Source organism: Lonchura striata, chromosome 1 (genome assembly GCF_050655825.1).
Source record: "Lonchura striata isolate lonStrDom1 chromosome 1, ASM5065582v1, whole genome shotgun sequence".
In the NCBI taxonomy this organism is placed as follows: domain Eukaryota; kingdom Metazoa; phylum Chordata; class Aves; order Passeriformes; family Estrildidae; genus Lonchura; species Lonchura striata.
In genome coordinates, this window is record NC_140703.1 from 71,495,052 (window position 1) to 71,521,144 (window position 26,093).

Below are 26,093 nucleotides of genomic sequence, written 5' to 3' on the forward strand. Positions count from 1 at the left end.
TTACTAAGTGTTTCTAGTTAGCTTACCCTCTACACATCTTTAGTGTTTACAATCACAAAACGGATTTGGATATCTTAAATTACCAGCTAATTCCCAAATCATAACCAATGTTCCAACTGGGCCTAAAAAATCACAGTGCTGAACTTCTAGAGTAGAATGGTTTCTTGGAGAGCTTTGGGAATGAATGTCAGTCAGAGCTGAGGTGATTCAGTGTCCTCCTGAAGCTTCCATCGTACTGAGTTTTGGTGGTATCTACGTATTGTTGTGCTCTTCGGATTTTCAAGCTAGCCACAGTGAATCTTTTGACTGGTTTGAAAGATTGAGGAACTTGGTGTCTGTTACTAATTCAAGTTCTTGTAGCTAGAGTATAGAATTTAATGAAACAAGAAGATTCAGCTATGTGTAGAAAGACAATGTATCAAATATTGTGGTATAACGGGGACCATTTGCTGGGCTAATGGTGACTGAAGTTGTCTGGCTTCAAGAATTGTGTGTCCTTGGGGTGCAGGGGTGAAGGTCAGCAGTGCATGTGCTTTTGGATATGGAGTTTAGTAGAACTCTGGGAAAATGTAGATGAATAAAGCCAAATAATGGTTAAGGGGTTTTGTAAGATCTAGGCTGGTATAGTAATATTTGTCTGGATTATAGAATTAATATTTCACAACTTACCTGTAAATAACATAAGGAAAAGGGGGATGGGTTCACAACTTAACTGGCTGATTTTTTTTTGAAAACTTGTGCTTTCTTTTCAAGTTATTAAAACTTAATTTGTCTGTCTATAGTAGTTTTAATACTATCAGATTCTCAAGGGATTTCTAGTTCTGTCCAGAGCTTGACAGATAAAATCTGCAGTTCAATAGACAGAATTAATAGGTTTAGTAAATATTAATAAAAGAAATCTATTATATAACTAAATCTTTAGGGAAATTACTGTGGTGGTTTAATTTTAAAAAAGAAACATAATCTTGCTGATTTTGTGGTGTTTTCTTACTACAATTATTTTTAGTAATTGAAGTGGGTATCATATTTATTAGATAAACTTTAATAAAAACTTCAGATATATTGAGTAAACTGATAGGAAACTAAGTGTGTTTTTAAAACTCAAGGAAAAAGAGGTCTTTGAAAAGTTACTGTTCACTTCAGGGAATGGTGTTTGTTTGACTAGAAAAGAGAAGCTTGCCTAGGGCTTTCTTTATATTTTTATCTTTAAAAAAAAAAAAAAATGCCGGAAGCTGTCATGATGAAAGCAAATCAGGTGTTGTGTCCAGCTTCTCAGTTGAATGGATACCAGGATCTTTGCTGGGCAACAATTAAGGCCACAAAAGTAAGATTTGTTTCCATTCTTTCTAGAACTAGAAGCAGTGAGATGCAAGCAGTGCAGCAGCAGAGGTACTCTTGCATCCTGAGCTGCCTGTGGATGTCCAGGAAATTTCTGCACTAACTGTATATGAGAATAGAACATTTCAGTTGTAAGAACTAGGATCAGCTAAATTTAAACTTTGTCAATTTTTATATAGAGATGAATTGCAAATAATACTTTTCTGAAAGGGGTGTTGTACAGCCCCAGTTTATAATACATTATAGAGAATTTCAAGTCAAACAAAACTAACCCATGTATGGGTTGCCCTGTGGCCTCTAAATGCATTTTGCCATGTAGTCATTCCTGATAGTGGCAATTGCCAACAAACAGATGTCAATTTTGATGTTTCATTGCTTTTAAATCTGCAAGGAATAAACAAGCCTCCCACTAGGGGAAGGGATAAAAAAATGGGTTACTTGTGGGAGTCTGGCAAAGGATAGAGTAGCTGGAGGAAGATTTACTTTCCTCTGTGGTTCACTACCTGATATTAGCAGTTTTATTGAAACCCTTAATGCAAGTAGATTTGAGAAGTTAAGTAAGGGCAGTGGAGAAATCCAGTGTGATGGTTTTGGAGGGAGAGAAGGCAGAAGGTTGTTTAGTTTGTTGGGTGGGATTTTTTTGTATGAGGGAAGTATGTGAAGCTTCTTAAAAAATGGAAATTACTTAGCTACTTGAGATTACAAATAAAGTAGATCTTGTGAGAGATCATTTGATTCATGCTTGTCCAGCATCCAAGAGCCACATGAACCTTCAGTAAGGAAATCTGCAAATCAGAGAGCAAATTCTTGCACAAGGTGTCAGAAAATACGTTTGCCAAGAAGGAATCGTTGCTATTTGTCAATATACTGGGAGCTAAGGTGCTGTGCTGAAGGCAATAAAAACTTGTTGCTGTAGATGTTGTACAGGAGTGTAGTAGAGTTACCTCCCATGAGCATAAATCTTCAATACAACCTCTTGTGGTAGCCACCTGGAGGAAATTCTTAAACTAAGTATTATTGAAAACAGTGGTAGTCATGTAGGACCAAGCATGCATCTAGCACATCTTATAATTTTAAAAACAAAATTTAATGTGAGCACATCTTTTAATGTGAGAGACAAAACACTCCTACTTAGACTACCTTTACCTCTGCACTTGGAATTAGTTACCCTGCCTATCCACTGGCCTAACTGCTGTGCATTGTCTAAATCAGTGACCATAAAGTCCTGGGGTGCCTCTAGTTTTCATCACAGAAGCCTGTGCTAAATTGCCTGGTTTCTTACTTGGGTTTTGACACATTAATTTTCACACTGTCATTATTGCTGGAAGAAGAATGTTAGATGTGGGGTTTTGTTAGTTTTTTTTGTTTGGTTGGTAGTTTGTGGGTATGTTGGTTTTTATTTTTGTTTGTTTGTTTTTAATTCTAATAAGACTTTGAACACAGCTGTAAAAATGGACAGTGTAGTTTTGAGACATGTCTGCTGCCTCATAATGCAATTCCAGTAATCTTGAGTTTGGGTTCACATGTGCAGTTGGCTGGTTACAATATTCTTTTCCAGTAGGCATTTTTGGAACATATCGTGCTTTATGAGCAAAGGTTAACTAGGGCCTGAAGGAAGCTCGAAGCAGCAAAGTACAGATGTGTTTGTAGCAAAGAAGACCACTAGCCAAGCCCAGGATAATTACTGCTACATATTATTTAACGATATACCCTTTGTTGTTCAGCTCTGCTAGTGTCTTCCAAAAGATGGAGTTCTGCCCTAACTGATTTCAATGTCCAAAGTCATTGTGACTAAATCCCTATTTCCCATGTGATATTTCAGTTCACATAGTCAGAAAGGCAGCCTGTGTGATGCAAGTATGAATATTTTGGTCTGGGAGTTGTGAATGTTGTTACCTTAAGTGTGTGTTTTTCTGGAGTGGCATTGGAGCTCTGAAAATCTTTATGGTGCTGTCTTTTGAAATAGTGTATTTGCATAGAATTTTTAATAGGTGAGTATGATAATTTTGTCATCTAATGGAGTAAGCTTTGGGAGGAGTGTCTGGATACTTGAGAGGCTAGGATAAATGGGGCTCAGCATCTCTCAGATGTAGGGGTCTTGTATACAGTCTAAAAAACCGCTTAATTTTGGTATTTCTGATTCTTGTTAGAATTCATTGCTCCAAGTAAAGCATTTTTTGCCTTGGTTGGGAGAAGGCTTTTATGGATTTTGCTTTATAGATAAAGTATTAAATTATTGAAACCAGTTGTTATATGACCTTAAGATTGTATAACATTAATACTGTTTCAATGAGTAATTATTTGTTTGGGAACTCTCCCATAGATTATATACAGTATTGGAATTTCTAGATTATTAGAATAGTTGTATGAAGTTATTTGAAAGCTGTCCTTAGTGTCTGGCATCAGGACAGCCCTTAGAGAATGTCCTTGGATGTAACTCATCAGTCACTGGAGTGCATACAGCTCACCTTTCCTCTCAAAAACACTACTTGGGATTGTTGTCTCCTGTGTAGGTTTGAAAGTATGAAGACACTAAACTGTCCACTGAACACACGTAATCTTTCAGATTTGCAGTGTGTCTGGAATTTCAGTTCTGGCTGAACTATGGCTGGTGAAGAAACTGCCTTAAACTTGTGATGTGATGGCAAGGGCAAATAGCCTTTTAGTGTCACCTCATGTAGTATTAAATAGAACTGTGTTTAGCAACTGCCATTTTTCTATTTCTGTACAACTTGGAAGTGCTTGAATTGCTCAAGACTTTTATTTTTTCCCAAATAATCTTAACTAAGAAAATGACTAGAGAACAGCCAAGTGAAGGCTTTTGCTTCCTTTGATCTTCAAGGAGGCCAGTGGCAAAACTGCCCTTGTTCCTGCTTGTTTCCTTTTCTACCACTACCTAAGAGTGATGCAAGGCCAGAGCATGACCAAGCAGTGCCTCTCTGAAGCTGCTGTCAGGAGATGTGTGCTTGTTCATGTACATCACCCTTCCCTAAGGGTGTAGCCTGTGCTGAGAAGGTAATGTTATTTAAGGAGACAAGTAGCTTAAAATAATCTCAGACTGTTGGCTGATATTTATCATCTTTTATAAACCCATAGCTTTTCATGTTTTATCATGTTTTCATATTTCCATGTTATAGTCACATTTAAAAAACACTCTAGATAGTCTTCAGGCTCTTTAGGAGCCTCCAGCCATTCCATTTCATCATTGAACCTAGTCTCTTCGGAGTAGTTGATAGGATGTAAGTTGATAGTTTATAAGATAGGCACAAAAATTAACTTGGCTCTAGAATTGAAGTAAAATTCAGTATAAAGAGTGACAATTGTGTGGCAACTTCTGAACTGCCTGAGGTGAGCTGGTCCATAGATCCCACTAGATAGTCCAGGCCCCACTTCTCCAGACACTTGAGGAGGTGAGGGGAGGCTGTATCCTGCTGCTGGCTCTTCATGTGCCATGTGGCAAAGGATGGGCTGGAGGAGCTGCCTGCCCTGTGCCTTGTTTCAAGGGTGGAACTGAGGGCAGGAGGAGGGATTTGGGTCTGTGCCACATCTAGTTTGTCATTGCTCCCATATCTGCTGCCAGTTAAGTTAAAATGAATTGTTCAAAGAAAGCTTGTTTATATTTGCTTTGTCAGATCTTTTTATTTTTAATATAACTCTAGAATGGTGTGAGTTGGAAGGGACCTTAAAGATCTAGTTTCAACCCCTTCTGCTGTGGGCAGGTGTTCCACTCCCTAGATCAGGTTGCTCAGGGCCCCATCCAACCTGGCCTTTATTGAACATGTCTGGGGATGGGGTTTCCACAAGCTCTCTGGGCAGCAATTTTTGTCCTTTTGTCATTGTAATCTGCTGTGCTCAAATTGCAAGACAGAAGGATTGCATTTCTTTTGGTGTTTTGAAGGTAAGTAGCATTGAGCATGAATTGATCTTGGTAGAGTTCTATTAGCAAATATAATCTTCAGACATTCTCTGACAAAAGTGTTCAAGCTGGACAATCTTGAAGTATTTACCTGATGTTGCTGTTGTGAAGTACTAATTTTGTAATCAAAGTGCAGAAGAAGACAAATCTTATTGAGCAAAACTAGTAAGTAGATTCAACAGTCTGGCATGCATAAAACCATTTGGATAGTTTTGTCATGCTTTTCTCATTTCATGATCTAATGCTTTGTAGATAGTTTGTTTATGGGTCTTGTATCAGCTGAACAAATACATAGCTATCTGGATTTCTGGTATTCTGATACTACAACAGTAAATTCTTTAGTTTTCATAATTTATGTGTGGTGCCAGTGCTTGTGCTTTGGATAGCTCTCCTGTTACTTTTCTTCAGTTGTTAAATGATAGTTATTTGATCCTACAGATCTAGAAGTGTTCAGATAGTGAAGATTGCTCTGATCTAGCCTGAATGTTTCCTAGCATCTTGCTTGTCTAACCCAATAGTGTTTCTCCCTTTCCCTGGTATGTACCTATATTTTAGTACTGTAATTTATGAGTTTAAAAACCTGTAGTCTAAGGTTAGCAGTTTTAGTCCTGCTACTGTCCTCTGCTTGGATGCAGAGTTATAGAGCTCTTAGTTTTGGGACATGAGGGAAAATCCAGTTTTCCTATATCCTTGCTGTTCCAGCTTTTTGATCTCTGCTTCTTCCTCTGTGTTTCCCAGGTGTGGGAGTGTCCACGCCCTTGTCCTTGAGGATACTTGTAGTGTTTTCCTTGTACAGTGTGTTCTATATCCTTCATCTGCCCTTGTGGGGCAATTTAGGTGCTGTTTTTTCTTGATGGTCAGGTTTGAGCACCCCTTTCCAGTAGCTTGCCAAAGGGGCCAACCCAAGCAGGAGAATGCTGCCTTGCTTTCTGCTTGCCAGGCTCTGCTTCATTACAAGTCCTGACAGGGCACAGATGGGACCGAGGCCAGGAATTAAGTGTCCAGGATGGACTGTTGCACCCTGCCTACCATTGAGCAGCTGCCAAAGGGCAGGAAGCCTGACCTAACTCTTTCAGGAGTCAAAGTGATCCCAGTTAGATGGGAACAATTGATGGTTATTTGTTCTTTGTTTTTGAGAGACTGTTGGGGAATAGGTAAGATCATGGGAGTACAGCTTGTATCAGATTCTCCTGGAAACCCCTTTGTGTGTTGTTTTATTGCCTAGTCAGCCCTGGGTAAGAGGGAAAAAAACATATTCCAAGGAGTATGAGTAACTTCTGATGCTTGTCATGCTGTCAGGGTGGAAGTAAAATCTCAAAGGGTATTCCAGGAACTGCGAGTTCTCTCATATTTCTGCTCAATACATGTATTGTTTCTAAATCAAAACCAGGACTTTAAGCAAACAACTTGGGTTAAAAGCAATCTCCTATTTAAAAGTCACTTTTATTACAGAGCTTGCTTGTCCTAATCAGTGGCTCTGGAACTTTCTCAGCTTCACTTGGAGAAACAGATTTGATAGTACACAAGCACCTGAAAGGAAGACTAATATGACAGGTTCAATTGTTGTATGTTGGGATTGTCTCAAGTAGCTTAGAGTTTGCTGTTTGGCTTAATTCTCAAAGCAGTTTCCTTTTATTTAAGTGTGGGAATAACTTTGGCTATGAGCTCTGACAGCAGTATGGCCTCTGTTACTTACACTGCAATTCAACTGAACTATTAAATGCACAAATGCTAACAGTGGTTGGGGTCTTTTTTTAAAGGGGGATTTTGAAGAGGAAATTAAGAGTGGAAGACTACAAATAATAGAAGCTATAGCTTTCTCTAGCCCTATTTAAATTTTATTAGTCTTTAGAGAGGGAAATTCTGTCCTTCCAGCTTTATTTTCATGTCTTACAAATTAATGTTACCTTACATAAATGGGTAAAACCAAAACTTTGTCTTTTCCAGACTACACATGTAATGTGACTTGAAAATATAAAATAATTTTGTCATAGTGAACAAGTTTTGACATATGTATATGTCTATGCTGGAAAGGTAACTGCATCATGAGAAAATCATCTTGAGTCAATCCTGTTTTGTACAAATCAATCTACTCAATATTATGCGTTCTTTATGTATAGCATTCTTCTGGAGGAGAGATGAGCTCTGTCATCTCATCTGTATTTTGATGTGACTAGTGTTTAGTCTTTTATACATTAATAAACATGGATTCCTTATTTACTAGCAATTATAGAACTCCTTTAATGTAGTCCTGGCTGCATTGGTGGCTGTTCCTTGTCTCAGGAAAGTTCTAATCTCATTGAGTCAGGATGGCTGTATCTAATATTGACCAAGGTGGTATAATAGTGATAATTTATAGTTTGCACTTTACCTTGTGTATCTAAAAAAAGCCAATACCTGTAGCAGAGATCTGAATCTTTAAAGCATTCTACCTGAAGGCTTAGGGCTGACCTAATTGCCTTCCTGTACCTGAAGGGAGAAGCCTGCAAGAAAGTTGGAGAGGGACATTTTACAGGAACATATAGTGACAGGACAAGGGGGAATGGCTTCAAACTGTAAGATAGTAGGTTTAGATTACACATTAAGAAAAAATTCCTTACTGTGAGGGTGGTGAGACATTGAAACAGGTTGCCCAGAAAAGGTGCAGGTGCCCTATGCCTGGAAGTGTTCAAAGCCAGGTTGGATGGAGCTCTGTGCAACCTAGCCAAGGGAATGTGTTTGGAACTAAATTATCTTTAAGGTCCTCTCAAGTCAAAACATCCTGTAATTTCATATAAGAGAAAGTACCCCCTTTTTTGGGGGCAGTAGGGGGTAAATTATAGACTGACTTGTAAGTCCACATACTAGTGTTATTTTCTTCACTGAATTCTCCTCAGTTGCTTGGGGCATTGATATGTACTGACAGCATAAAACAGCAACACAGAAGCTTGTGGCTCAGACAGTGTAACAGAGAATGCTGTATCTTCATGATCTAAAGCAGAAGGTTGTTGTGTCTCACTGATCTGAAGGTTTATCCATCAAGTTGAGAAGTGAGCTGTTATCTCTGAGAAATTACTTGGCAGAAACATAACTTCCTAAAGGAGCTTCTTCAAGAGCGAACTTCTGTTTTGTTTGCTTCCAGGAAAAGCTAGATTATTACATACCAAAGAGAAAAAGAAGGCACTAAAAGTCCATTCTGTTGAATGAATTTAATAAAGCTAAAATATCATAATATAAAGACTGAACCATTCTAGCTTCCTAGCAAAACTAACAGATTCCTTCCTCTTGGCAGAGTACAGTTGATTTCAATAATCACACAGATGTTTTGGTGTCCAGAACAAGCATTTCTTCTTTGTGCTTTCTGTGGTATGAGATGTAAACTATCTTAATGTGCACTATAAACTGTTCTGTGCTCAAATAACTGATACATATTGAAGTCAATAGACAGAGTCACCTACATAGAGCAGTTCTGGAGTAAATGAAAATTGTGTAATAAGCCTAATGCTGTTTTTAGTGTGAAGAGAACAGGGTTGTGGCTGTAATATTTGAAATCCTTGATTGTCCCAGGATACACATGCTTCTTGCTAAAGTTAGAAATATTAAAAAATGTCAAACTGAACAAATGTGGTATTGTCTTCCATAGCATTTGAAGAACGTTTGATGAATTGCCCTTTTGACTGCAGTTGTTTCTTATGCTGCCAGCTTTGCCCTCTTGGAACTCAAAGAAGGATTGCAAAAGACTCATGTCTTTCAAGATGGTGCCTTTGGCAACTATGTTGCCCTGGGTAACTACTTAGGGTGTCAGTTCTTTTGTCTGAGAATGGTGGGACTTTTGTCACTTTTCTTGATTTTTTTTTTTTTCAGTTAATCGGTATTTTAGTCATGATTACAGTAAGGATTGGCATTTTTAAGATGCCACTGCTATAATCAGCATTTCTCTCTTTAATGTGAGGAAAATGTAATGCTGCAGAAAACTTCAGGTTTTATTTCAAAAGGCTAAGATATGAGGGCCACCACTTTTGGCAGCATGCACTGTCGTGTTATTTAATCTGCAAGGTGGAAGATGACTAGTTAGTGAAGTCTTGAACAAATTGGTTTTACTTCTTAATTTGGTAAAAGCCCCTCTTTGCTTTTAATTCTTCCCTCCTTCTCCTGCCACCCCAAAGCCTCTCCAGCTCTGAGGCTGCAGGGGAGACTTCATATATGTTCCATATTAAAGATGTTGCTTTTTTCTTCACTGAGAGCCTGAAGTTTAGTGTGCAACCACCTGACATGCTAGGTTAAGTTAGCTTGAGTACTTCACTATGTATTTTTTGACTAGTCAGCTCTTTGATGCTCTCCCTTGCTATGATCTTGAACTGATCTTGCAGGTACTTGAAGTACCTTCACCCCTTTACACAGCATATATGTTTGAGATGGTATATCTGACTTGACACTTTTGGTGATTATTTTTCTGTGATCAGATGAAGTTTGTGAAAAGATCTGTTTCATTTTTCTTTTTAAACTATCTAGAACACACTTGGAGCTGGATGTACAGATGACAGGACAGATATTCCTTCAGAGTTTATTATTTTTTTTCCTATTTAACCAAGTTTCTTGGCTTCTGCATAATAAGTCTGTTGCAGAACTGGAAACATCCTTGAATTGTTCTCTACAGCATTTGTTACAACTCTTGATGGGCAAATTCGTCTGTGCTTTCAACTGCCCCTGGATAGAAAAAATATGGTATGATCTATTTATCTTGTATCTGAAGGCAAGATCTGGTCTGAATATGTGATAACCTGACACTTGCTATGCACATTAAGGACAATTTGTATTTAGACATTTTAAATTACTTTGCTAACTGAAGGAATTTCAAGTTGGAAGTTAAATTCAAAGCTATGAAAATTGAGTGAGCCCATCTAATATTTTTGTGTCCTCCATTTTTCTTGGCATGGTAGGAGATCATATTCATCAAGAATCATGGTGTTATTTAATAAGCAAGTTCTGCCATGTTGGACCTGTGACAGTTATTTGATTGACATATTTTAGGACTGGCTGTGAAGTGATACTGTAGTAGTCATATGTGTACTCTTATGTATCTAAATCAGCATGTGACACAGGTTGAGCAGTGCAGTAATACCGAACAAACAGCTGTTGATTGACCTGTTTGTTAGTTTTTCCTCTTAGTTTTGATCTTACTTATAAGAGTAAACTGAAGGTATGGAGCTGGGGTCTGATCTTCCACAATCCATTTGCTAAATGGCTTTGTGTGTACAGGTTGAATTGGAAGTGAATCCTGTATTCTAGAAGTGTTCTAAACTGGGTATTGTTGGTATTATTTATTTTTAAATGTGAAGTAGTGAAGTATTCAGTTAGTCTTTGGCTCTTAAAGGTTTTCCTGGCTCTCAACTAGAGTGTCCTTATATTGTCTTCTTCTGTAAAGCTAGGGAAGGGATGAACTCTTAAAATTCAGCTTTAGAAATGTAATTTTCATAGTGCTGTTTTCAGTGAGTTAGTAAACAAAACAACCTCCCTGCTAATATTTCTGCTTCTGGCTTTACGAAAACCTTACAGGTGATATATTTTTGGGAATTCAGCCTGCTCTGTTCTCCATGAACTACCTCATCTGTTGCATACCTAGCAAGATGAATGTCCATACTGTTATCAAGTTTGATTTTTTTTTAGCATTGTGATATGGTTTTAAGAGTAAAATAAAGAGTGGTTTTGTGGATACTCTTAAGAATGTCCTTATTGTTGAGAAAGTGAGCAAATGCTTCTCTGAAAATTTTTGTGAGTTGAATGTGGTGGTCCATGTTGTTGTATAGTTGATTGTATTACACCATACGTATTCAAATGTTAGTAACTAAGCATTTTCAATTCTACTGATGTTTTTGACTACCCATTTTCAGGGCCATAAACCATGGCTTTTGTGTCAGTTTATGTAAGTGGCTGGTACATTGCACCTAGAAAATGCAACTGTGTTTGAATTGGTATTTCTATCCCCAGCTAAGTTCTGAGAGTACACAGAAGCAGTTAAATAACCAACTGTTTGAAGACTGATCAATTGTAGGGATCACAAAAGAGAGGGAACAGAGGAACATGACAACAAGTCCTGTAGCTGGACTACTGCCGTAAACATGAAGTAATCTTCACCAGGCTTTGTTGGCTGTTTGCTTTGCACCCTTCCTTATAACCAGGTCTTTGGAAGTTGCCTGTTTGCTTTTGGAAATTGAAGTAGCTTGCTGACGTAGTCAAATTTGGTACCAAACTTGGAAGATTGGCAAAAGTGAGGATCTGTTCTGAAAGTAGTATTTCTTTCTAGATTTCAAGGTTAGCTCTTACATATGTGCTATTTATTGTGGCAAGCACTTCCAGTGACTCTTCCGCCCAAGGGGTGTTGCTTTAACTAGTTCTAATATGTTTTGCCAGATTTGGTTTAAACATTAGTTTTTCTTGCTTTTATGGTGATTATTCCTATTCTCCTGTAAATTTGCTTCTACCAAATGTATTTAGAGATCTCTTTGGTACAGTAGCCAGGCAGATTGAAGTCAAAGATTTTGCTTAATGTGGTGAAGCTTCTAGGTTGCAATGAAGATATAATGAAAAATTTCCCATTATCTTGATTGGGGTTATGCAATGGATTCCTTGCTTAATTCTTCAATGGATTCCTTGCTTAATTCTTAAGTTCTCCTTGGAATATTTTTCACTTAACACTGAGGGAAGGGGATGTGGCTGGTATTCTGATTTAAACCACTTTTTTCAGCACAGTGAAATTATTGTTGCATCTGATGATTCAGATTATCCATGGATGGGAAGGAAGACAGTGGCTATAAAAAGTAAATTCTTGGATTGGTAGAACAAGTTGAACTGGCACTTCAGTGCACTCTAGTGAGTTAGCAGACAGTGTAATTTATATAACCTAATTTATACCATAACTAGTGTTTTGGAAATTAATTATAGGATGATGGAAGAAGTTAGCTTGGAAAACCCTTCAAACTGCTGTAGCTCACATTCTTACTGCAGGAGCTTGTTGTGCGAGGGTCATTTTAGGGCTTCTGAGATGGAGGAATGGCTGTTCAAGAAGGGTGAATATTCTGAGTTGGAAGGGACCCAGAAGGATCATTGAGTCCAGCTCTGAAGTGAATGGCCCATATAAAGGTCATACCCATGATCATGGCATGAATTAGCAGCATTCGCCAACCGAGAGGGCATGAAATGTGGACAGCCAGAATGTAAGGCTCATTTTGGCCATATGGGGGTATGTCTGTCAGAGGTCACAGATCCAGGGGTGAGTGGCTCTCTTCAGCTAAAGATGCCTCCTGGTCTACATGATGCTACAAACCACTGACTTGTCTTCCTGAGATGTCTTTCCCTGTGGGCCATGGATGGCTGTATGCTTACAGCGAACCGCAAGTGTAGTGGCTACCCAAAATTCTATCCTTTCTGTCTCCTGCTATAATTTCAGTGAGTTTGTGAGCTTTTCCAGGGAAATGTGGGGCAGGAAAGAGGAGATTTGGAGCCGATTGTCTTATAATAATTGTCCAGTTCTTCTCTGGGTATCACTGTTTTTGTAAAATAAGCTTAGGGAATGGTTATTATCCTGCTAGAGTCTTCTGCATTCAATTTGTGCAAGTCCTTCTGAACTGTCGTTCTATATTGGATACTACATTGCCTCAAACACCAACATTTCTTTTGGTAGTGTCCAAGGCTCTGGTGGGAAGGAATGGGCAGTATTTTGTGCTGCTTCTAGAAAAACCCAACCAAAACAAAGCAAGAAAACTCTCAAGAGCAACAACAAGAAACGCCATCCAAAGGCACACAGTACACATAAAAAATATGCTTAAGTAACCTATACAACATTCCTAATGTTTCTTATTACAGCATGAGGAGTCTGCTCTTGTTTTTAGTAAAATCAGCAGTTTCTGATTACATTAACTGTGATTGCCTTCCCAGTTGACTTCAAGCATCATGTAAAAGTATTAATATTTGCCCTGTTAACCTACAAAATAATAGTCTGGTAAATCCTAGAATGTTTGTCAGTATTGTAATTCATAAAGCTGGGCACAGCAGGGATTTTCCCTGAGATTTTAGGAAGTGAGAATATGCAGGCATGCTATCACAAGGTTTGTTAAAGATCCTGAGTGTACAGTCCAGGGAAGACCACACAAACTCTGCTTCAGGATGTTTTTGTTTTCTGCCTGTCAACAAATTTAGTCTGCTATGAAGATTTATAATAGTGAACTAATGATGTTATTTCATGTTCTGTATGGAAATTATGCACACAGAGAACAATAAAATCTGAAAGTTTATTTTAAGGCAGTAGTACAAGTAAGTGCTCTGCTGAGGGTTAGGGTTTATATTTGTGGTTGCGACTTGTTAAAATGGAAATGGAAAAACAAACAGGAAGAGCAGGTGGGATAGGTTTATTATGGAATATAGCACTATGTCTTAAATTTAACTCAAGCACAGAGACTGTAACAACTTTAACCCTTAAATGCATTTATGTTAGACTTGTTCATGTTTTTAGAAACAAGTCTCATCATGTCAAAGGTCTAAAAGTAGAATAAAATAAATTGAAACCTGATCGCCTTAGCTTTTTCAGTTTGAGCTCTGTAGCTGACATTTTACAGTCTGGTTGGGTTTTTTTTTTTCTCATATTTGTTCTCTGACACTTGGTGGTCTTATGGATGAGTTTTTAAGCCATTGTAAAGCTTTAAACTGATAATGTTACTCTGATTCAACTGACTGTTTAAGCATGTGCACATGTCCTCTACTGGCTTATGAAGTGTCTATATTTATTAGACTAACCCACTGAATCAGGGCTGCTAAACAGATGGACGTTTCAGTTTTTGCACCTTCTGACTTTTAAATAAAGCTGTATATTTTTAATATTTGATGGAAATTGATATGCCAGTACCATAAGGTTTGATTGGCAGATGCCTCTTTGGGTTTCCCCAGAGCAGCTGGATGCTCTATGCCTGGGAAGGAAAACCAAGTTTATTATGGCTAAGTGAAAGGCTTGCTTTATTTGTTTCTAATATTCTATTTCAATCAGAGCCCCTGACAAACTTAGCATTTAGGCTTTATGAACACTCAGTAAAAAAGACAGGGGTATTCCACAGATGTGAGATACTTTCTTAGGATTACTATTGATTTCTGCTCCATCAGGCTTGTTCCAGTAAAGGATTGATTTAGTCTTGCTTGATGTGACTCAAAGAAACTTATCCCTTAATGTCAAATATGGAGTAAAAGCTAGGGATCAAAGTAGAGATTTTTACTCTAGTTACCAGTAATGAGTTGCCCACAGAAGGATATAGTTCCCCATGGTTTCCAAATGTTTGTTCCCTTGCTTGCTTAGAAGGCCTTCATTATATACCCAATGAGAATGGGGTCTGGTTTATTTGGCTTAATTGCACTGGCCTATAGGAACAAGAGTTGGTTTTCTTTTTTAAAACACAGCGATTTTAAGTAGTTGGAAAAAACAGAAATAATTCATGATTTTTTACTGTATGAAGCTGTTAGGTTATAAATTAGTCCTGCCCTCCTGGAGGAGTATGTTGAGAGTTGTACAAAGCACTGATAAAATGAAGTGCCTCATTTGTAATCCTTGATTTATAGTGTTTTGGGTTATTATTAGAAGTGTTACTAATTCTGTGTCATCTTACATGTAAGATGAGTAAGTTCCATGACCAGGGCATGAATTGGATGAAACTTACCCATATCCATGATAATAAGCTATGGAGAGACTAGTATCCTCAACTGATGAGAAATACCACCTTTTATAAGTTTTCTTGTGGCTTTGTTTTTTGAGCAATAGATGATGGATATTCAGTAACCCTCCTGAACTTGCCCTGAGATTCTCCTCTGTCTCTACAGGGGGGGTGGTTGGGCCCTAGCCTTCACCCTCCTTTGGATCAGGTGAAAAGTGAAGGTGTTCCCTCTGAAGTGCCCCAAGTGCTGGACAGGGAATAAGGGCAGAGAGTTCTCCTTTCAAATAGTCAAAGAAGCATTTAATCCTGTGTCCATATTCAGGAGAAGGACAGGGGTTAATTCTGCTCTTGAGAGTAAGAAAAATGTTTAAGCAAGACTAAGAGGAAGCAGTAAAGAAAAAGAAATGTCACCCTAAGATCCCAGGGGCAGGGGCTCTTGCGATAAAATTCTATTATTGATAATATTTCCCAAACTGTATCCATTATATCATCCTTGGAGTTTCTGTGAGCATTGTCACTGCACAGTAGCGTTGAACTAGATAAAACAGTTTTCTTCCCAGAAGACTTACCCTTGTTCTCCCAGCACTGGTCTCTAATGGTTTAAGCACAGTCATCTACTTTCTGTTAGATTTTTAGGTACAGTGTAGATAAAGCATGCCATGAAGTCATAAATCTAATCCCTCACTTTTAATGGGGAAACAGGGAATTATGCAGTCATTCTTTTAAAGAAGAAGGTGCAAAAGGTAATCTGTGTCTGAAATGGCTGAATTGTGTTTTCTGTCACAATCATTAACTTAATGTGTAAATTTGCCTCCAGTTTGGGGCTAGTTTTCTAGTAGATCAGAGTGAATTTGTTTGGATTAACCTACTAATGAGTGAGGTGAGAGAAAATGAATTGCAAAGCAAGTTTCCTCTTTCCTCCCACACTTCCCCTTTGTGTGAAAGTGGCCTGATTGTTTTCCTGCCTGTCTGGCCCAGGACAGTTTATGTATTTGGGCTACAGTTGGGAAGGCTGCTTTGGGCACATCTATGATGCAGGACTGTGTGGTAAAGATGCTGGAGAGTGCTCTGAAACAAGATGAGTTCCTAGGCAAGCAGAGGCAGCTTTTGCCAATTTGTGACACAAGTCAGTATGTCTGCACGAGGTACTGTTAACACCCTAGCTCGTGTCAGTGCCAGTTTGAGTGCATGTGTGCCATGGTCTGGAGGTACCTTGCTCTAGTTTGAATGCACTTTTCTTGTATTGGGAAAAAACATTTTCTTTCTGTTTTTTCTTCAGGCAACAAGAGCTTCTCTGACTCAACATTGTACCAGTCTGGGGGAGTCACTGCGCAAGGAAAATGATATTGCCCTGATTATTGATGGTCACACACTGAAGTATGCCCTTTCATTTGAAGTCAGGCAGAGCTTTCTGGACTTGGCACTCTCCTGTAAAGCGGTCATTTGTTGCAGGTAAGGAATTCTGTGTTTCTTTTGGGTAATAAAGTGGGCATGAAGCCTGTGAAATTCAACCTAGTATGGGCACAGCCACACCTAAGTATGCTGGAGAACAGCTTGCTAGATAGTGTCTTTCTTCCCCTATGGAGGAGGAGGCATGTCCTGTCACTAAAATTGTGTCCTCAGATAGTACAATTCCCTCTGCCAATGTCAGTCCCAGTTGAGTCCGATCTCTTCTATAAAGTGATGAAAGATTGTGAGAAAAACATTGTGCCTGATTGCCCAATTATAGTAGACACTGATGAGAAGGGGAGCTATGGATGTAATTTGTAACCAAAATGTTCAGCTCAGCTCTAGAGAAAGTCACTGCATGAATTTAAGTTGATCTTGACTTCTAGTTGTGTATTCTGTGACCCTGTGATAATAGTGCAATTTGCCCTATAAAGAAGTTAGACTACTGCTTACTTTTCTAAGTCACAGCAGAGTTTGTTGCTGTTTGTGGATAGAGCCATACACAGATATGGTCCTATGTCATGACAACTTCAGAAGAAAGGAAATAAGAACCCCAAGAAAATGAAAACCAAAAACTGGCTTACTTTACTTTTTGTGTAGCAGGAAGGCTGCATCATTTTTATCTTTGAAAGATTATGTGGCTTTGAGGATTGTGTGTGTTTGTGCTCATTGCTGGTATTTGGGGAGAATTGTGACCTAGGGGGGATTGTTGATTTAGGCAGGCAGAGGAAGTTTTATTTGCATTCTAGAAGCAAGACCTGCTTTGTGGAAAATGACTGTATGGAAACCTTGTACTACTTTTTTTTTGCAGTCTTACCTTTTATGTGTGTACTTTTGTGCAAGTATCACATGGCAAAAGGATGTCTATGTACTTGAAATAGCTTAATCCTGGGGCTTTTTATATGACTAGTTTCTTTCCATTTATTTTCTGGACTGCTGTACTGCACGATACTGGGGCTAGAACTGTTCAACGTGTTCATTAATTACCTGATGATTAGATGGAGTATGAGCTCAGCAAGTTTACAAATGATACAAGACTGAGGAGTGAGAGATACCACTGAGTGCTTGGCTGCCCTTCTGAGGGACTTCAATAGGTTGAAGATTTGAGCAGCGAAATGTCATGAAGCTCAAGAAGGGGAAGTGCCAAATTCTATGCCTAAGGAGTTACAACCCCTTACACCAGTAAGCTGTGGGGGTTGCCAAGTTAGAAAGCACCTTTCTCCAGAAGAATCTTTGGATCCTTGGTGGACAAGCTGACTGTGAGCCAGCAATTAATCCTAGTGGCAAAGCAAAGACTAGTGCTACCCTGGGCTACAGTCTAAAGAGCATGGTAAAGGTTGAGGGAGGTGATCCTTTTTCTCCACACTGCTGAGGTAACTTTTAGAATGTTGTGTCCCGTTCTGGGATTGTTAATATAACAGGTTTAATGGAGAAGGCAGGACCATGAAGATGATAAAGGGGCTGGAGCATCTATCATGCAAGGAGAATCTGAGAGAGCTGCAAGTATTCAGCCTAGAGAAGAGTAGGCTCAGAGGGGTTTGTATCAATTTGAATGAACATGCAATAGAAGGGAATGAAAGATGAGGGAGACAGGCTCTTCCCTGAAGTGTTCAGTGACAGCAGTTTTTCTTCTGTTGCTGATCAATTTTTTTTAAATTTGGGCAAGGTGCTAGAGGAAGAAGGCACAAAGCCTTAGAGCAGGGGTCTCATTTCTGCAGCTGTTTTGTGGAGTGGAAAGTGTTTTACAAGAGGAAGCTGACACAAGTCTAGCCATCTTTGAAATGCAACAGGCCCTGATGTAGGGCCCATAAGAGGGCCAGAGTGAAAGTACCCTGGGCTTCGAGAGCATCAGGTGCCCAGGATGGGAACTGGCCCGGTGCTGTGCTCTCTTTGAGGGGGAGTTAAGAAACTGAGCAGATGGAAAGCTCATGCTTTCCTACTCTATCACTGTGCTTTCACAGAGATCCTTCCAAGGCACTCTGTTAATTTATTGCTCGAAGATTTGACAAGTTAAGCCAAAGACCTATGTAGCTGAAAAAAATAATAAATTACAAATTATTACATTTATACCTAAAATATATATATAATAAGCTGAATATAAGGAATGGTCCTGTTTTTGCATGGAGGCATGCAATACTGGACATTTCCTCTTTCATTATTTCATGTGGGGAGCCAACAGGAGTTTTATTTATTAGTGAATTAGCAAATTGAGGAACAATGCAGGAAAAAAATACTTTAAAGTATAAATCAAATGGGAAGAGATGATGTAATTTCATAGCTTAAAAGGAGGAATGAAAATAATTGAGTTTTAAGTCCCCGGGGAAAAAGAGGAATGCTTTTAATAACCTTTAAGGCTTTTCAAGAACCTTCCAGTCACTTGCCAGGTGCTTGATGCTGAAGCAAGAAAAACATTTTTTATTAATGCTCTGAGTTGTTTTCGATAGTACGTTGGGTGTCAAATAAGGCAGTGCATAGGAAGTTTCACAGGAAGAAGTTTTAAAATGGAGTTGAGAAAGAGGACATTTCAAATTAGAGTTAGTCTTCAAATGAAAATGTTAGCTAAGAGGGGGATGTGGCTCTTTAACTTAGTGAGATGACATTTACCACAGTAGGAGTTGCCTTGCTATTCTCAATATTGCATAAATTCATTTGGCTTAATATTTCATAAATTTACTAAAACATTTTCATCTCCTCTAGGGAGTTTCAGCTGCATTTGCCATTCAATTGTTTTTCTTTTTAAAATACAGTTAAGACATACTGTATATAAATATAGTTAAGACATACTGTATATTCATTTTCTGGGCTTTAGGCATAAACTGTAGTTGAACTTGATTCTCAGGGGTAATCTCTTAAAATGAAACTGTAGTAAACCTGGCTCCTTTCTGCATTAAGAGGGAGAGATGGTATCTTCTGATAGGGTTAAGTATTCCACTGTTACAGTGTCTCTAGCAGGCCACTGGCACAGTGGAGAAAAATATACCCCTCAAGGGACTTGGTAAAGCTAGCAAAATCAAATCAAACAACTCCTTAAGAAAAAGCCTTGTTTGTTAAAAGTTTTTCTGGAGACTGACAGATCTTATTATCTTTCTTCACACTGACTGGGATGTCAGGATGTCAAAAGCAAGCAAAACTTACTTTTCAGTGGAAGTAAATGTTGTTTGGAAGGCAGTTGAACTCATGACTTCATTTATGAGATCTGAGCTGATGATTGCTTGTCTCTGGTTTTCAAATGTTCCTTTAACAGACCTGCTTTTAGTGACGTTTTGTGAGACAAAAAATGTTAAGGTTTGGGTAGAAGTGAGTTTATTCTTTTAATAACAAAATGGAGTGTTTTCCTTCATCTAGTGTTTATACTCTAGCTGGTAGATATAGCATATTGATGCATTTGGCTCTGAATATAAAAGTAGCAGAGAATTATATAACTTGTGTGTTATGGCATTTAATATTTAATTTTAAAAACGAAATATAACTTAAAATTCATATTGAATTCTCCACTGAAGAGCCTGCCTTGAATTGGAAGTATTTGTAGTTTGACTTAATGTAATGTTTCGGAAACACATTTTTATGACTATGCTTTGGGAACTTTTTGTTATTGTTGTTGAATAGAACTTCTTTGCAGGTGGCAGTGATTCTGCCTTTGTATGGGTTTAATGCCATATTAAAAAGACATCCATCAGGAAGAAGCAATCCATTAGCATTTAAGAGATTAAATAATTCTAAGCAGTTTGTAAGTACTTCGGTACCTAAAATTAATTGTTGGACCGCAGAAGTAGTCCTTTGTATAATTTGTTTCACAGATGAAAGCACAACAAAGCAAACACCTCCAGTGAGATGTATAGTGTAAGACTGGGAACCCATCCCACATTGGGCTGCCTCAGTGTGACTCTTTTCCCTTTTGCTTGTATTACTGACCATTTCTGCAATACTTCTTGAGGTGATGGTGCTGGGATGTTGTTTCTTTTCCATACGTGTACTTAGATCCTGTAGCTTTTCAGCTGAGTTAACAGCGAGTTGATGCCTGTATAGGAGGGATTTCAGGTAATAGGAAAATAAATAAAAATGTCTCAATTGCTTTACAGTCCATCAACTTTTCTGCCATACTTTGATCATATGTCCTGTTCTGGAGAGGTGTCTATAAAGTGTTGCAGTATGAATAGAAATTGAGAAAATATAGCAACAGCAATTTCTATGGACTACGTGCTATTTCCACAAGGGCACTTGCCATGTCATGGCTACAACATCAGGACGTTTTTGCTTGCTTTTAGGTGTGAAAGGTATGCGCAGTTGTTGCTCAGCATCTGAACACTGACTTCTGGAGGGTTTCTACCCAACCTCACCAGCTAACTGTAGATAATAGTGGCACAAACTGTTGTTTTCAGTACCTTGAGCAATATTGGAGCTGTAGTGATAGTGGTTAGGAGCTGAGGAAAAAAAGAAACAAGAGGAGAAAATGTGTTTTTTTTTAAACAACCCCCTACCAATAGGGCAACCCTGGTCTGTGTTGCTATTGTATGTAGCATGCAGGGAGGCTGGGGTGAAGACAGGAGCCCACGGGTATCACTCTGAGAACAGACACTAAATGTTCTGAAATGAACATACCCTTTGACTAGAGTGTGTCTGCTTGGGTGTGGAAAGGGAAAGGATTTAATGACTTGAAAGCAGAAGGCTGGAGAAGGGAAGGCAAAAAGCAGCTTGTGAAGAGTATGTGTTGCTAACTCTTAGAATCACTTCATCAGCTAAGGAGAGAAGAGAGATGAGGAGACAAGAGAAAAGTTGTCTCAGCACTCAAAGTTGTAAGGCCATAGCTGGGGTGCTTCTGGTCTTCTTCCATCATGATTTGGAGGAGACATGAGTAACATAGCTGACAAAATGAACATCTGGAATACTTCTTAAATATTTCTTCCCGGAACTTGCATGTTGTTGCTGGTATTAGTATTTGACAAAATGATCGTTCTTTGCTGCAGTAAAGTGTGTATTTATTTATAGAATCAAAAAAGTGTCTTGCTGGCTTTCATTAGATAAGACCCCCATTTTATGACAAAAAATTGCAACTCAATTCTGATTAAGAGTATGATAGCCAATTCTAATGTTAATTGGTCCCAAAGAAAATTGTGGATGTATTACATTTTTCCTGTATGTACATCTTGTGTTTCCCCTCATCTGTCACCTACTAAATAATCCATGCTCATTCTCATATTCTATTTCTGCCAACTCATGACAGCAATATTCATCTTATGACTTTGAAAACCATGAGGGAAGAACCTTTCTGACAGCTTTAGTGTTTGTAGATAATTGAAGTGGGAGGAAGGTTTGGAGTTGCAGCATTACGTGGTGCTCTCTGCACTCTTGAATAAAGAATACTCACAGATGATTAGAAATTATCACCTAAACTGTTCAGTGTGTTCAGATTAGTTTTCTTAAAAGCCTGTTGGCTGCTTTGCAAGAGCTAAGTAAACTTGGAAAATGTCACCAGTTCTCTGCTGGAAAGCTAATATAGGAAAACTTTTGGAGAGCTTGGTCTTAAAAATTTTGTTAATTATGTTGTCCTCTGAGTGGCAAAGTGAGTTTGTGCTGCACGTTTTGACTTCTGTTCTTTTTAATCAGTGTTCTGAGCTATGATGGTTCCTGAACCTCACTCTCATAGTTCAAATCATTCAAATCCTTAGCTAGTGTTTAAAGGGGGTGAAAAAACACTGTTTACACTTAAACAGTACTTAATGATACTGTTTTAACTGGTGTTGTTTGCTTTTTAAATGACACAGGTAAAGCATGTTTCCCTTGGGTAACTATTAACTGCCTGACAGCCTGAATTTAAATGATTCATGCTATGTGGCCAAACATTTCCACCTCCTTAACTGCATCCCATTATTGTGACTGTTACTATTCTTAGGAATTATTTCGCTTTATTTGTTCAGATTGAGGAAATAATTCACATGATGTCATCCCTAGGGTGAATCAGTGTTCCATTGTCCACTGCTATTCACAATTTGCAAATGTTTACCTTTTTGAATTTATTAAAGAAAAATACTTAGCAAATAGACTAAGTTTGTATTGTGCTTTAAGCTTGTGTATGTCAGTTTAGATCCAGTATATGTTTTAATGTTCAGTTTCTGTTTCTACTGGATGACCAGCTGAGTTCTCATGCTCAAAACTGATTATGAATTAAAACTTTCCTGAAATATTCTGCTTCACCTCTATTTCCTGTTTCTGTTACTATTCTAACTAGCAAATTTACTTAGCACCAAGTATTTGGAAAAGGTTGGAGGGAAGGCAGGAGTACAGCTAAAATCAACCGTTTTCATTGGAAACAATTTTGTAGGAAAAATACTGTATGTCCTAACAGCAAAAACTTAAGTTTCTCCTTTAAGTAGTGTTTTCCCTAGTTGTTATTTTAAAAATTAATTTGTTACCATTTTTCATTGTGAGCCTAATTTAGGTGACCAAAATGTTAGCAGTTCACTTGATCCAGCTTGTCAAATGTAAGTGAGATTAGTTTCTTGAGCAATGGGGTGATAATACTCACAAACAGTTCCAAATGGTATCAGTGTCTGTTTCTTCACCATACTGCAGTATCTTGTCCAAATTGCTTCTGGTCTCTTCAGTTTCTGAGCAGGAGCAGCCAGCAATGCTATGTTTAGTGCTACACTTCCCAAATGGGAAAATAAACATTCCATACATACTGCACATGAGAAAAAACTATGCTACTGGAACGTATGCTATTTTAGAGGAAAGATAAAACTGTGGTTTGGAATATCTTCTGTTCCATGAGAAATTCATAGTACTGGTATATTTTTCTTTCCACAAGTGTTAGTGTGTTAACCCCTGTCTTCTGGTCAGGTTCCAAATGGAACAATTACTTTCTTCTCACTGAAATTCCCCTGCTGCCTTTATTGAATATAATATTCTTCACTTCCTGTGCAATGCTGTTGAGGGTGATGGTGTGAAAGCTAAAGGTCACCAGGTTTTGATTCAGAGGTATACAGCAAAGTTCTGCTTGTAAACCCACCTCTAACTATTTGCATACCTTCATTTTAAGCTTCTGTTTTATAAAAACAGTATTGGAAGCATAAGTGTTATCACCACTCTTTAAGGAAAATATGTAGGGTTTTTTTTGGAGGGGAGGTGTTTGGTGGTTTTTTTCAGTCTTTTCTATGGTTTGGGGGTGGTGCATGTTTTACTCTGGGCTTAACCGGGTTCCTCAAGTTTTCCAGTGCAAGTGTAAAGTAACTTTGTATCTTAGCTGATGACAGAATGCTTGAACTCTTTCAAGGTGGCTTTTGTGGCATGTGTAATAGATGGTCTCTGGCACAGTGCACAGAAACATTCATTGCTGTATGCACTTGTGTCTGGCAAGAGCAGGTTCTTAAAGTGATGAGGTGTGTAGCCTAACTGCAGCTCACTGTCCTGTCTCAAATAAAGCTTCTTCCCAAACCAGTAATGTCAGATGCTCTGATTCTCCATTAGGCTTCAGGAGTGCCAGTTTTTTCCTGTTTAGGCATTCCTGTTTAGGCACAACTCGACTCTTGACACAGTTGTCCTTATTTCTTACCCCTTGTCTGTTGTGCCAAATACCCTTTTCCTGAGTTCCTGGAGCAGTGCTGAGTGTTGTCTGCTAGAGAGTGACTGAATGTTTCCTCTTATGGAATTCCCTGCTGGTCCATAAGGCTGGATGGAGGCCAAGTGTCTGGTGCCTTTCTGCAGCCTTGCAACTGGTTTGTAAAGGTTTCTGGCTATGTAGAAAATTTCCTTAATTCCTTGCTCACCAGGTTGCAATTGCAAGGAAATAGTTTACATTTTCTGTTTCTTTTAATGGTTTGTCAAATTCTATTAAGAAATAGGTAGCCTTATCCTGATCATTCCTTACTATTCTGTACGTTCTTCTCTAAATATTAGGTAGTTTTAAAGATCTAAAAACTTTTCCTCAGAGAGGATTTGAGGATTCTCCTTGATTTTATTTAAATATTTATTTTTGTCTTGCAAGTTTAATATTTGAATTTCACTGAAACCCTGATGCGTGAAGGTACAGAAGACAAAGGCTTTTAAAGACTACGTGGAGCTGCACTGCATTCAGAAACAAGACTCAAACCAACTGTAATATACTTCTTCATAAGATCCAACAGATTCTAGTGCTCTTGTCCCGCAGGACCAGCTCAAATAATGTATTTTCCACTGTTAAAAGTACAGGTATAAAATTACAGAGGCAGGAACAGTCTGTTCTGCAAGCTTCTTAGTACTGCAGGGAATTACCTTCATGAGGACTCTGGGCTTTGGGGCACTGTAGTAATATGTGGGACACTGAGCTGGTAAAAAAGCTCTGGTCAGAGTTTCCAAAAGTACTTAGTGTTGGTGGAAGCTGACTCTAGAGTATGTCTAAGTTGAATAGGAGCACAGCTGAATCCATACTAGATATTTGGAAAAATTTGACCTTACACTGAAAAGCATGGCTAGGCTTAAATCTATTTCTCTGCTATTAATATCCTTGAAGTCATGATAATAAAACCAAAACTATGCTTGAGGGAAACAGAGTAAACCTGATTTGATTCAACAGGCTAGACTAGGAAGCAAACTCTTCAAGTTTGTTCACATGAGTAAAAAAATGAATAGGCTCTGGCTCCAGTGGGATATGGCATTTTTGGCCTGCTTATGTGCTTGAAATGTGTGAGTAAATACCACCATATTCTGCAGGGCAAACAAGACTGCCCAGTTGGAAGCCATTTAGCAAAGTAGCCATGTTGGTGGTGTAATAGCTTTTTTGAGGCTTAGACTTTCCTTTGCAGAGTTGCTCACAGATAGCAGAAAGAATTCTTCATGGAATCTGTGTTTTGCAATCTGTAAGGGATGCTCACCTGCATAAGCAATAGCAAACTCATCCTTTTAAAAAATAAAAATCTTATCTCTGTGCTAATAATTCTCCTTAGTACTTCTAAGAAAAGGCAAGTGAGAAAATTTGTGAGGTATACCTGTACTTGCAAGGATATACTCTAGAACTTGAAGAAAAATTGATTTTCTGCTGTATCAGAACTGCTGTACCATTCAGCTTAAGGGCTCTGTGTTCTGAACACCAGTGGCAGGGTTAAAATGGTAGAGACTTGGATTCTGCATTCACTAGTAGGCTGTTCTTATGTTTTTTGGGTTTTTTTTTGTTTTGTTTTGTTTTTTTTAAAGGAGGTTTAAATACCTTCTTCCTATTCTGGGAAGGCTGTTTTGATATCTTGTTTTGGCATGTGTGTTGAATGCATTTTGGTTTTTCTCTTTCCAATAGTGTCTAGAATAAATAACAATGGTAGATATTAAAAATTATTATATCTTTTACATCTTGCTCTTTCATATCCCCCTTCTCTTATTGTTTTCCATGTCATGGCACACTTAAATTGCTGTCTCACAGGTCTTCTGTCATATTTCACTTTGTGGTCTTTGTGGTCTCATATGTAGTCTTTGTGCACTCCTAGCATTGTTTTATTTATGCTCTACATAAACACACAGATTCAAGTTCCTACAGGGGGCACTTTGATCAGAGCTTCTAAACCTGTGTAGGGTTGTGGCTGTTTGCCTACATGTGGTCTTGGAAGTTCTGTTACTTGTGGGCCCTCATAGGGAGAACCAAGGAGTCCTAAAAACAATCCAAAATGTGACACAATGTGTTGAGGTGCCAAAATGAAGACGAGCTATGAGCTTGATAAAGGCGGGCTGAAGACATCTGTTTGAGAGCTTAATTGCCT

General features: G+C 38.4%; 1 protein-coding gene across 6 annotated transcripts in view; it reads left to right on the plus strand.

The window, feature by feature from the left end:
• ATP8A2 (ATPase phospholipid transporting 8A2) overlaps positions 1 to 26,093 on the plus strand; it is a 317,425-nt gene that overhangs the window by 101,008 nt on the left and 190,324 nt on the right. For all 6 annotated transcript variants that reach the window (XM_021530648.4, XM_085580332.1, XM_085580328.1 and 3 more), the window contains one exon: positions 16,205 to 16,377. In XM_021530648.4, coding sequence (XP_021386323.3) covers positions 16,205 to 16,377 — 173 coding nt within the window. The remainder of the gene's footprint in view (positions 1 to 16,204; positions 16,378 to 26,093) is intronic.